The 12,982-nt window shown below is 47.1% G+C and overlaps 1 protein-coding gene across 6 annotated transcripts in view; it reads right to left on the reverse strand.

Annotated features, from left to right (window-relative positions):
- cdon (cell adhesion associated, oncogene regulated) overlaps positions 1-12,982 on the reverse strand; it is a 50,350-nt gene that overhangs the window by 3,021 nt on the left and 34,347 nt on the right. For all 6 annotated transcript variants that reach the window (XM_088301385.1, XM_088301384.1, XM_088301387.1 and 3 more), the window contains 14 exons: positions 10,015-10,154; positions 9,248-9,526; positions 8,617-8,763; positions 8,388-8,531; positions 7,950-8,237; positions 7,596-7,868; positions 5,500-5,714; positions 5,203-5,377; positions 4,509-4,628; positions 3,331-3,534; positions 2,957-3,138; positions 1,948-2,053; positions 549-671; positions 233-424 (listed from right to left, as the gene is read on the reverse strand). In XM_088301385.1, the coding sequence (XP_088157511.1) occupies positions 233-424; positions 549-671; positions 1,948-2,053; positions 2,957-3,138; positions 3,331-3,534; positions 4,509-4,628; positions 5,203-5,377; positions 5,500-5,714; positions 7,596-7,868; positions 7,950-8,237; positions 8,388-8,531; positions 8,617-8,763; positions 9,248-9,526; positions 10,015-10,154 (2,588 nt within the window). The remainder of the gene's footprint in view (positions 1-232; positions 425-548; positions 672-1,947; positions 2,054-2,956; positions 3,139-3,330; positions 3,535-4,508; positions 4,629-5,202; positions 5,378-5,499; positions 5,715-7,595; positions 7,869-7,949; positions 8,238-8,387; positions 8,532-8,616; positions 8,764-9,247; positions 9,527-10,014; positions 10,155-12,982) is intronic.

A 12,982-nucleotide genomic window follows, 5' to 3' on the forward strand; every position in this document is an offset into this window, starting at 1 on the left:
TATCATCCCGTTATGTTTATATATAGTATTTTCAAACTTAAATTATTTTAGACAGGATTTTTTAAAATATATAATTATATATTATTTCATTATTCTTGAAATATTTTGATTTCTTTCACTTCACTGAACTGTTTATTTCATTTTTTTTTGTTTATTCATGTCAAGCAATGGTGTTTAGAAAGGCTCAATAAACGGTGCTGATTTGGTTCGGCGTTCAACATCCGACACCCACTGTGCATGTTGTTGTGCTGTCGGTTCTTCCAAAGGCACATGGCGATAAAGGCCAGCAGGATGAGGACCATCACACCCAGCACGCAACCCACAATAAGGTACAGCAGCCCCCCGGGTGGCCCAGCGGGCTCCTGTGGGTGAGGCCATGGCGGCGTGACGGGCCGCTGGCTCGGCGAGCCCGGCGACTGGCGAGCTAGAATACAGGAACACACAAAAAAAGGATGTTGAACTATTACCTACGCCAAGGAGGTGATGAGTTTAGTTGGGCCAGACCGATGAATTGGCCAGCTGATTTACTGTCGTGGGCCCGTCCTTACCTCTGGTCTCGCAGATCATGACGTTACTGTAGTCGCTCTCGCCGCCGTCATTGAAGCACTGCATCTTGATGTCGTACGACGTCTCGGCCTGCAGGTGAGCAATCATGTGCCAGTCTTTCACACCTGAGAAGAGAAGACGTGGGGGGAGGGGTGAAGGCGAAAAAAAGAGTGAGCGGTGACTTCCTGGAACGAGGACGGAGGCCGTGGCGTTTTGTGGAGGTTTTAATCCTGTCATTATTATTTCCACTTGGCTGACGTCATGTTCTTTCATGCGCTCTTGTGATCTCCCGCCACACGACACGGTCCTAAAGACACACTCATACTCCGACAATCACAGCCACACACCCACGCAAACAAATGCGCCAGCACGTAATCACACCGTCGCAGTCACTCACAACCTTTAAGCACACCCACAAACATGCACACTCGTACGCATGCATGCATCTCTCACACACTCTCACACTCTCTCTCTCCCTCTTTCCCTCTCTCTCTCTCTCTCTCTCCTTCTCTCTCCCTCTCTCTCTCCCTCCCTCGCATACATACATAGTACTCTATCTTACACACGCATCATCAGTCCCATGGGCCTCCACACAATTGCTGCACTCTCCTTCAGCTCCATTTATGGCAGCTTGTGTTTGTGCTGGCGCAAGTCCAGCATTAACACAGACACACATATAGAATAGACACACGCACGCACGCAACAAGACAAAATCACAACACTTTCAACCGGTGTGACTTTTGTTGTTACGTTTCACATTGAGTTATGGGATAGTTACAATTTCATGTTTCATGTTATTTCTTTTTTAATTCATTTGAATGGCTTCGTATCATTGTGATTTGTGATTTATTTACTCATCTAATCCATATTGTATTTGTATTGTTATATGATTTCTGTATTTATTCATCCCATTCCCACTATTAATTCTGATGTTATTCCGAAAGCCTTTCAAATTTCCAGGCTGGTTAAGCCGAGGTCCAAAAGTAATTGTCTTTTACCTTAAGCCAAGGCCAAACTTAACGTGGAAGCCTTGACTGAAGTCTGACCGACGATAAAAGTGGAGGAGTCCATAGATAGCAACACACACACACACACACCAGCACCACCACGTTCTTTCCTGTGGCACAAGGGCCAGTTAGCATTCCAGACGGCAACCCGAGCCGCTTCGTAGCTCTACTGCCCCGCTCTCGGATTTGAACTCCGGCCAATTAAGTTGGGAAGCCATTCAGCTGGTGAAGTCAACACTGTTTTGTTGTATGTACATTACTGCATGTATGGCGGCAGGATTCAACGTGATGCCTTTAACGGCTGTTCACAGGCTCTGCGTTGGGAAAAAGTGGTGCTAAGAGTGTTTGCGTCTTAAACCTTTTTTTTTTCTTCTGTTTTTACATTTCCACACACCTTCGACCACGTCACGCTTGTAGTCGCTGTCATTGTCGCTGTCAGTTGGCCGGTAGTAGATGTAGAAGCCTTGGATGGGAGTGTTGTTGTTACTCGAGGGAATGTACTGGAAGCGGAAGAAATGGAAGAAGAAGAAAAAAACCCCAACATGGTTACATTAGACCACAATTACCCTTTTTTTCTTCAAGCAGCTAATGGAGCGGCTCGCTATCAGCCGTTCGCTCTCTGATTGCGCGGAAGTCGACCAGAGATAATGAGAGTCGGAGGTTAGGGAAAGGGCGGCAATTATCTGCGCCCATCGGATTTGAAAGTTTGCATGATATGAATTAATCGCCATGGGAACGAGAAGGGAAGTCACTGGGCTTGTTGTCCTTCATTTAACCTTTGCAGGTACTTGTTTTTACAGGTGCTAATCTCGCACCTGTATCAAGATGCCATGTTTGTGAACTCGAAATTACTTCTGTTCCTCATGTTTAGTACGTATGATCTCTCTTATGCGTTTTGATGCTTTCACAATTTCGAGAGTTGGCGCTTCAAAGACCAACAGCTGCATGTTTGCTAACTCGTGCAGATGTGACGGCAACACAGACAGTTCTTTTTCCGTTTTAAAATTAAACATATGTACATGACTAGTTCTTACCACTGTATCTCAAGTAGACTTGATTTTTGTAACTGGACTCCCTCAAAAGAGCATCAACAAAGCAATCAGAACATATAACTCGAGTCCTCAAAACTTTACGCTGGCTCCCAATCAACTGTTGAATATATTTTAAAATGTTGCTACAGGTCTTAAAATCTATGAACGTTGGAGAAATGCTGATTAAATATAAACCCAGTATTGCTTTGAAATCTGCAGACTGGGGTCTATTTGTGGAGTTCTCAGTTCAAAGCAAACATGGTGAAGCAGCACCGATGTTATGCTGCAAGGCAATGGAACGGGCTGATGGACACCCATGGTCACCTCAAAACAATCAATTTCAGTACTACTACGTAGCGTACACATACTCACAGTCCAGCGCAGCATGATCTGCGTGTCGCTGATGGCGTCGGTGGCGGAAATGTGCGGTCCAACCACGGGCCGGTCAGCCATGCGCGGGCTGGCTTGAGGCACCTGGTACGGCCTTGACGCCATGCTGTGAGGACTCTCTCCGTACAAGTTCATCGCTCCCACGCGGAACCTGTAGGTGGCGCCTGAGAGAAGCACGGTGGATGAACAAGACGTGTCAAAATAAATCTCTGTGAAAAAAGTATTTTTTTCCCCCACAAAATTTTAATTCCGATGGCATTTAGCGGTGCGCTTTTTTAACTAACTGTCACAAAAGCAACCAAAAATACTAATGTCTGCAACAAATCTTAATCAAGAAAAATCCAGTGCCGCCTCACCAGGCTCCAGGTTGCGAACTTCCACGGACAGCTTGAGTGGCGAGATGTTGTCCGCCGCCACTCCCCAATCTGCGCTGCGGCTGCGCTTGTACTCGACGCGGAACGCCGTGATGGGTGAGCCGCCGTTGGCTCTGGGGATCCACGTGACGTAGACGGAGCTCTCGGTGGCCATGGAGATGGTGGGCCGGTCGGGAGCCTCGGGCACTGCCAAGTGAAGGCGAGAAGACGTGTCAACGTTTGAACTATGTCGCCGCATCCCCACGTGGCGGAAAGGATGGAAGGAATTAGTAGAGGAGGAAGCAGAAAGGATATATCACGGGAGGAATGCGTACTTACGGCGGCAGCTGAGAGGCACACAGACAGGCGGCAGAGGAAGACGAAGACAAGGGTTAGAGGAAGGTTAAGTAAGTGTTGTTAGTCATACTGTCACATCCATACAGGAACAGCATCTTAAAAGTTCATGAAAATAATTTGTCTCCTTTGTAATGGTTCCAAAACTGGCCAAATAAAAAAAAATAATGACGACAAAAAGTTAAAAACGTAAGCTGCCCCTTTGAAAATGAATGGAAATGCCGTTGATCCTCTCAAGCTTCACCCCAAAAACAAAAAAATTGTCTTTTTTTTTTAATTAGAAAAATAGCGATGTATTACATCATACTTAATAAATGCATACAGTAATGACATAATTAAATGAAATGTTAATAAATTAGACCGTTTTTGGCCACATTTTTGCTTCATTCATTCAGCAAGATCCAGAATTTTAGTTGCTCTTCACAGGGGATAAAGAAAATATGACTCTAAATATTGTTATATTTTCTGTCCACGTCTTGCTGCACAGTTTGCATTCAATTATCTGTGTCTAAAAGAGTTACGGGCAGATATGACGCAACCCTTTAGAGCTGCGTGCGAAAAGTGACGCTAAGCTAGGTGGGTCAAAGTTGACACAAAAAAAAAAAAAGCAAAACTCATGAAAATCGGTTGAAAAATTAAAAATTATGATTTCAATGTCCATAAATTGCTTTTGATGGGAATGCTGACCTCTCCAAAATGGTCGTCACACAGGCACGTCTATTAGCTGGCAAAAAAGTCCAGGGCACTCTCTGCCGTGTCCGTCTCGGAATTTATTCATAAAAGCGCCACCTCCCACAATACTCTAACATGAAACATTTCATAGTTACCTCTGTCGTGGATCACCACGCCAAAGTGCGTGTTGGGCATTTTGTCCTCGGGCGCTTTGGGCGGCATCAGGACGACGGGAGGCTTGTTGGACGGATTCTTGTTCGACGAGGCGCTCTTTTCTGCAGGAAGAAGGAAGGCGTTAAGGAGGAAGCCAAACAAAGTCCCACACATGTTCCCAGTTGTCGCCCCCCCCCAGCAGCCAAAGCACTCGGACACGGTTCCGTGAGTCGCTCTCGTTTGATCAGGACGCGGCTCGGGTTTCTGCAACTGTTTTACCTTGAAAAGAAACTTCTCGGTTTATACAAAGCGCAGTGAGCATGTTCATTGGAACGTAGGGATTCTGGATTTAAAGGACAGAAAATAGTGTCCAGTCCACTCAAAACGCACTTTCGTAGAGATGCTGTAGAGACCCAGTAAACAGCTCACGTACTCTATGTGCCTACCTGGCGGCCATGTTGGTAGGGGCGAAGGCCCATCGAAGTTAATGGAATGCTAAGAAAGGAAATTACTACTACAACTATCGCATTCACCGACTACTACCTTTTCTTGCCATGACCAGTAAATTTTCAATCTCTACCATCCTACTACTGTTTGTACAACAATTCTTCCTCCGACTACTAATAATACCACTTCCGTAGCACTAAGGACAGCACTACTACTACTAGTACTTCACCTACTCAAACTAATACGAACCTTTTCCAGTGCGGAAAGTGAGCATGGCCGGCTGGCCCTCGCCCGCCGAGCTGCGGGCCACCATGAGCACCTCGTACAGGCTTGACGCCTCCAGCTCGGAGAGACGCAGCGAGCGCTCGCTGCCTGGCACTCGCACCGTCAGCCAGCTCTCCATCAACGCGGCCATCTCGTCCACCTGAAGGGACAGCGGGAAAGGAGACAAATGTCCATGACGAGCTACGAACTGGAACGAACAGCAATATAATAAGCGGTAAGTGATGAACTTTTTAATTTATGTGTATTTTTCTCCAACCTTACCTTCCGATATTTGACAAAATAGGCGTTGATGGGGCTCCCGCCGTCAGGCCCCGCCCTCCACTCCAGGTCGTAAACGTCGGGTTTGTGGGTCTGGGGCGGGCTGGTGATGATGGGGGCGTCGGGCGTGAGACGGTCGCCGCCCCCGTCGGACGGCGGCTCGCCGCCCTCGTCGCTTTGCATGGGTGGCAGTGAGGGTTCCACGTCTGGGTTCAATTCTGAGAAAGATTGGGAAGATTTTTATTTTGCTGTCCTGGGATTTTGTTTCCACAACATTTTCATGACCATGCTTGTTTTGTTTACCTGATTTGTTCAATTATATCAAATTGTTATTTGGTGTAAAAAGAATACCCCTTAAATGCCGGCGGGATGTTGGATACCACATTTTTCAGACCAATACCAGAACTCTTTTACTACTCACTGATCGAGTATTGATACCTCAGGTATATTTCAGAACGCAATCTAAAACTGCTGAGGAAGATTTAATCGATGTCAGATTTTTTGGGTTTAAGCATCGGTGACTGGTATCGGCAACGTCTATGAATACCAGACCCATAAATGGGCTGATACCGGCATCTGTATCGATATCTGGTATCCGTACTCCCCAATCCCTAGTTAAAAGTAAAGGAAAATTGCAATTTTGGTCCAGAATGTCTGCCAAAATGAATACTAAAAAAACAGATTTAGCGAGAAAAAATAAGCAGCAGATCACTTTTTTTTTTTTTTTTTTTTGCTGTGCTGGGCCACCGAGTAATGCATTGGGCCCGACCTAACCCCAAACCTCAAGTTTGCCACCTGTGTTCAGGTTAAAACCAACCAACAGTCCTTTACTTTCCAAAAGGATGGTTTGAAGACAAGTAAGTTGACGTCTGACATAGTTTGTCAGTAACAATGTGCAAGTGTGTGTGTGCGTGTGTATGTGTGCACGCTTAAGCATGGCACTGCTACGCTTTGAAAAAGTAAACATGCTGCGAGCTGGTAACACTAAACCTGATTCCCGGGAACGTCGCCAGCTGCCACACATATGGCACGCAGACCATTAAAATAGCCGAGAGAGATTCTGCATGTCGTCCTGCGGCTGCCACGGCAGAGGAAAGACGTCAAGGAAGTGATGCCAGCGCGAAAGGAAGTCTTTCAAGGCAGAAAATGGCAACAAAGCCATGAGGGATTCCCAAGAAAAAAAGCAAAGTACAGTGGTCCCTTAAGATACGACTTTGAGATCGAAAATCAAAATATTTAAAATATCTATTCCGGCATGGTAGAGAAAAGGTGGAGCTGGCTATGTGGCAGTCCTTTGATTGGTCAGCGCCTCGATGGATTTGCGGGAAGGTCGACATCTTGTTGCCATGGAGAAAACAACAACACCGAACATATAAATTTTCTCTTTGAGATCCGTTAGAATTACAGACTTAACTGCAAAAACTGAAATAACGAAATGAGGAATGTTGAACCTCATTTATGTCCAATTATTTGACAAGCCAATTTTTGCACTCTTGTCCCATGCAAGCGGAATGTTTTCGGGATGCTGGTTAAACTCGCAGCCTGTGACTGATACCTCCCAACACAAACGGTCTTATCAGCTTGGCATGCTTTCTGGTTGCATCTTCCAGTGGAAAGACGAAGCAGTGATGGAAGGAGGGGTGGGAGGACGCGGCGAGGTAAACACAAGGCGGTCGTGTAGCACGTTGACAGCCGGGGTGGTCTGCTCCCCGTCCTAACCCTTCACAGCTACTCCTCGCATTCCAGCGTCCGCGGGGGCTTATCCCCGGGCGGCATGCACAAAGCTCACTCTCACGATCCAGCACAGGGGGGGGGGGGCAGACTTGGCGCAATTCCCCCCCGCTGCTCCCTCCGCCCCCTCCAGGCGTGAGGACTGACGTGGATGGGTTAACTCTTTACTGCGCAGCTTCTCTTGAGATGTTTACTTTCGCTCACAATGTACAAGTGACCTGAAGTAACCTTAAGTGGGTGCTTAAGTTGCAAGCTTTTTATCCCCGGAAACATGAAGCATGCCGTGCATTTTTGCTTTTCAAGGATTTGTCATTCCATTGACTCATAGTAAACTTACTATTCTTTTTTTTCTTTGATGATTGACGTACCTGATTGCACTATCAGCATTCCAGACGACTGCGCCGACCCGACGCCGTTGTCCAGCAGACATTGGTACACGCCTTGGTCCCGCGCCAACACGCCCGCGATGTCGAGCTGACCTCCAGAGATTCGTACCCGGTGTGAAGCGGCCACGGGCTCGGCGTTGAACAGCCATGTGACGTTGGGGGTGGGGCTGCCCGCCGCCACGCAGCTGAAATGAGCAGTGGAGCCGGGAGAGGCGTGCTGCAGGTTGGTGAGGCCCTCCAAGATGGATGCCGGTTCTGCGGGGGGGGGGGGTTCAGACATTTAGGACAGTGGTTCTAAAACATACTCGTGGTCTTCCAAAACTTGCGATTCCTCACCAAGAACACTAACGGTGTAGTTGGCGCTTATCAGCGTCCCTTGCTCACTCTCAACAGCACAAACGTATACTCCACTGTCGTCCGTCGTCACGGAGACAAATTCCAAATTGTCATGCAGGTGTCGCAGCGAAGGACCCAGTCGGACCCGCTCGCCGTTCTTGAACCAAGCAGACGACGGTGCCGGACTGCCGGAAACTACACACTCCAGCGTGTACGACTGGGACCGTTGTAGCGTCACATTCTTTGGGGTGGTGGGGTAAACTATCCGTACGGCAGTAGAGGGGGAGCCTGCAGATGAAGAGAAGAAGCCAATTTGAAAAGCAGCTAGAATAGTCAGCAGTAATGTAAATAATCTCTCTCTCTCTCTCTCTCTCTCACCCCCCCGCCCAAAAAAATAAATAAAAAATAACTAAAGATCAAAATACCGTCAGGACTTACGTCGGACAGAGATTTTGGTACCATGGGGCTGCGTGACGGTTTCCCCCGTGACAGGATTGTACGAGCCACACTTGTAGACGCCTTGATGGCGCATCGAAACGGACGGGATCTGCAGGTTGCCAGAGGGAAGGACTAAGTAGTCGTCTAAAAAGAAAGACAATACGGCTGGTGAAGAACAAATTGGAATTCAATGTAAACCTCCATAAGAAAATCCGTCAGAAAGATGAACCTGTGGACGCCTCCACGTGCTCGCCTCGCACTCGTAGCCGGGGCAAAGCCTGCGGCACGCTTGCGGGCAGAGGGCACTCGATGATTGCCGCTTCGCCTTCCTGGACGGGCAGCGAGCGCCGCCGGCTGTCTTCGTACTCGGCGATTACTGCAAGGCCGGACACAGAGGGAACGTTAGGAAATGGCGAGTGCTGTTATGACTGAGGCAAGGAAAGCCCAAAGGCTCATTAAGGAAGTCAAAACAGCTTTTGCTTCCTTCCCGTCGCCACTCAGCGGCAGGCGTCCTCGTCCCTTTCCAAAAAGCACTTCCGGGCTTGCCTTATTACTTCAATGCAGTGTTGGGAAGGAACAACCGACAAATACTTTGTTACTTTCATAGATTCTTAAGTTTCTCTACTTCACTTAAATACTAAATACAGTCGTATCGACAGTCGACAGAAAAATGTCAGTGGCTGGCAAAACTTATTTTACCGCGCATTACATCTGCTGCATGTGTAACACAAAACTTTTTTTTTTAAACTTGTACTCAAGTACAGAAGTTGAATCAGGACTTCTACTTTTACCACAAATTTAGTTGTACTCAAGTACAGCATGCAAGCTTTGACGAGCGCGCTAAGGAAAGTCCCACGTACCTGCCAGGTCCACCCGTGCGTACCGGCTGGCGACGGCCGGCCCGTGATGTGAGCGTGCCACGCACTGATAAATGCCGACGTGGGCACGCTGCAGAGCGGCGATGGTGAGCGTCCCGCCATTCAGCTCCACGCCAGGCAGCGTCTCAGCAAGCAGGGGTGCGCCTTGGAAGCGCCAGGAGAGCGCCCCCGATGGGGGGGTGACAGCGCAACGCAGGCGAACCGCCGAACCCGGACTCTGCACCAACGAGGCGGGCTCAGAGCGGAACGACGGATATTGAACTGAGGAGGGAAAGAGAGTGGATGATGAACGGAGGGAGTAAAACCACGTTTCCAGTACGCGGTGAATTCTGTCATGCGCCTGCGTCAGATTCGTAAATAGACATCGGAAGAAGAGCAAGTTCACACTTTAGTGGTTCTCAAACTGGGGTCACCGAACCGAGAGACGAATCCATAAGCGACGGATAGATAGTTGGATAGAGGACAGGTAGATGGAGAAGACAGACAGCTATAAAGACAAACAGACAGACAGCTCGTTTGCTATTTACCGTATTTTCCGGACTATAAGGCGCGATTTATTTTTTTAGAGATTCATTTAGCGTATGTGAACTATAGAGCGCCCCCTACCGGTGAAAGAAAAATCCACAGAAAAGCCACGCCGTTGTATTACCCGCATGGTTCAAAATCGAGGAAAAAGTAGCGGCTTATAGTCCGGAAAATACGGTCGATAGCTCGATACTAGACAAATGAAAAGACCAAAGTTCACTGACGTGTGCAGCCGACAAGCAGGGCCTGGCAGAGACAAAGCAGAGTGGACAGGAAGACCCTGAGGCCACCGTCCATGGCGCCCTCGGACCCCTGCCGGCAGCCGTGATCGCCCGGTGTGCACGCCCTCCTCCGATTGGCCAACCTGGAAAAAGAGGAGGAGCAAGAAAACTAAAAAAGACATCAAACACCAGCTTCACCTTGTGTTCAACAAACATCCATCATCCAATTCCTGATGTATACAAGATGAATTTGGGTAAGAGGCGGGTTCCACGCCGTGCTGGTCGTCAGCCAATCACAGAGCAAATATAGTCTGACCGATTTTGATCCATAATCTGTCAGATTAGGCTTCAGTGCAAAAAAAAAATAAAATGTGCTGACCAGTGTCATAATAGTCGTAACAGCCCTGCTTATATCTCAAGGCACCACTGTACTTCCTTGACACCAATTCCTGTTGAGGGAGTAGACGGCCACTCTCTTTATATCAATCTCATGTCACACCGCTTTGCCTCCTCATAGATTCACTGTAGCCTGACGTCCAACAACGGTCCAGGCTGGACCAGCCCCCCGCCCCCCCCAAAAAAGGGGGCGCAATAAGAAGCATTCCTCCTTTTTAAGCAGCCCCCACCCACATCTCCTCCTCCTTCTCCTCATCCTCCGCTTTCCAAGGGTAATCCAGGCCAAGCTTTGATCCCGGGGTACCTGCTCGGTAACCAGGGCTTGAGCCCCACAATGGCCGCCCAGCTGTGATATTGACGCCCATGCTTCAGCGGAAGAGCCGAGCCGAGGGGGCAAATCAAAAAGATGACGGGTGTCGGGATGGGGGTCCAACAGGGAGTTGGGGGGTGACAAAGCTAAAAATCAGACAATTTATGTAATGCTACTTAAAAGCCGCTTTTGGCAACAGGGCAAGATATTCAGTATCAATATTGTCTGACTGTGATTTGAAAGTAATTAGTTGCGGTACAATGTTACAGTCTCACACACACATGCACACACACTCTTGGAAAAACAGGTGCAAAAGTGCTTAAAGAAACAATGAAAGCGCTAAAGGCGACGGAGTTTGGATTTCAGTGTGCTACTGTGTAATCTATCTCCAAGTATAGTTTGTGGCGTCTCACATCAAACCCTTATTGGCACGCCGCATGCTGCGACAGGCTGCAGCTTGCTGGATTCATGATATATAATTACAATAATAAGACACGGGGGGACCTACAAAGCATGCGACCGGTAACACCGTCCCTCTCCCGTATACCAGGAGTGAGCAAACGATGGCTCGCTCTGTTCTTTAGTCTGGCAGAAGCGGTTTATCGCAGGGAACGTTTAGATCAGGGGTCAACAATGTGGTCACCTCGTCACCCCCAAGGAAAACATGAGAAGACCGCTGACTTGTTCTAAAAATAGCTCACCAGTGATGGAACATTATAATTTTCTAGGATTAATTTCAAAGGCATTGTTTGAAATTGTATACACTGACAGAGATTTAGCGCAGGTTTTGGGGATGTCGGAGTCAGCCAATACCCAGTGGAAACCCACGCAAGTACGAGAAGAGCATGCAAACTCCACACAGAGGCCAGATTTGAACACCCAAAATCAGAAGAGTGAACTTGATGTGCAAATCCTATGAAATTTTAGATGAACTAATTAATTACAAAAAAAATAATAAAAGATGCAATATTCTTTGCATTAAATTCTTGGTCAAATAATCAGTTGTATAAATGAAACAATTTGAAATACTGTATACAGGTTTTCAAAATAAGAAAATTAAAAAAAAATTAAATATTAGTAAAATTGAAACATTTTTCAAATAAATTTAAAATCATTAATTTACTTATTTCATATAACTAACTGATGGATGAGTTTTATTCATAAAATTAAAAAGAAAAAAATATTTTATATTATAAATATTTTTTTTTTAAATAAAAAAATTGGGAGTGCAATATGTGTATTTTTTTTTCGTGGACGCATCTAAAAATGACCGGCCCCATCTGTCCGTTTAAGAAATCCAAAAGCGACCCTTGAGCACAAAAGTTTGTGCCAGCCCGGCGCTATACGACAACTGCCTCCTGTCCGTTTCTGCGAGCGCGATGGCGACCGGTCGCCCTTGTGTAAACACACACACAGCTGCCTATCTGCCCGTCCATCTGGCGCTGTGAGGAAATGCACGAAAACATCCATCTTCCCGCTTATCTGCTTGACTTTTCTCTGACATCCGCCACCATGAAGACACACACACACACACACACACCCCCACACACACACACCACTAGGATATCTGGTGTCAACCCCAAAATCCCATTAGCAAGGGTCCGAAGGATGCTGGCAACAACGCAAGCTGAGGGTAAGGCAACCTGGCCCATCAAAATGGGTCATTCACTCAATGCACCAGATTGGATACTGCATTTTTATACCACCTGCCATACAATTGAAAGAGGTAATTGTAACCAAGAGTTAGTGTTAGCACCAATGCTAGAATTAAAACAACACTAGAGGACCACACCAGAAAATGCATTATCATTGTTCAGCTACACATAGATACAGATTTACTCAAGGAAATCAAAAAAGCGCCAGGGACTTCATGTGGAAAGTTTTTTTTTGGGGGGGGGGAAGATAGGCGACAGAGCTGATGTATGTTTAACAAATGCTTGACTGGCACTAAAGTGCATGAAAAATGTTTTCCTCAAGAAACTTACTAAATCATAACATTCATTTTTAATACCACCATCCCCCAAATACTCATAAACGAAACATTCCATCTAAGCGAGTTAGCACCTTCCATTCACTGTGCCGCAGAACTCCGACGCAGGGTAGGACCATCCATCCCCCCGTCAGTGGATAAGAGGGAGCTAAGGTCCTGACACAGAAGAAAATAAACACACTGACAGGTTGCCCTCAGGGAAAGCAGAGGAGGAGCGAGGAGGGGGGTGGGGGGTGGGGGGGTCAAGTTTAGTGGGGTATTAGAGCACCTGCAGG

Source organism: Idiotropiscis lumnitzeri, chromosome 7, assembly GCF_059441095.1.
Source record: "Idiotropiscis lumnitzeri isolate Australia: NSW breed Sydney's pygmy pipehorse chromosome 7, RoL_Ilum_1.0, whole genome shotgun sequence".
In the NCBI taxonomy this organism is placed as follows: Eukaryota; Metazoa; Chordata; class Actinopteri; order Syngnathiformes; family Syngnathidae; genus Idiotropiscis; species Idiotropiscis lumnitzeri.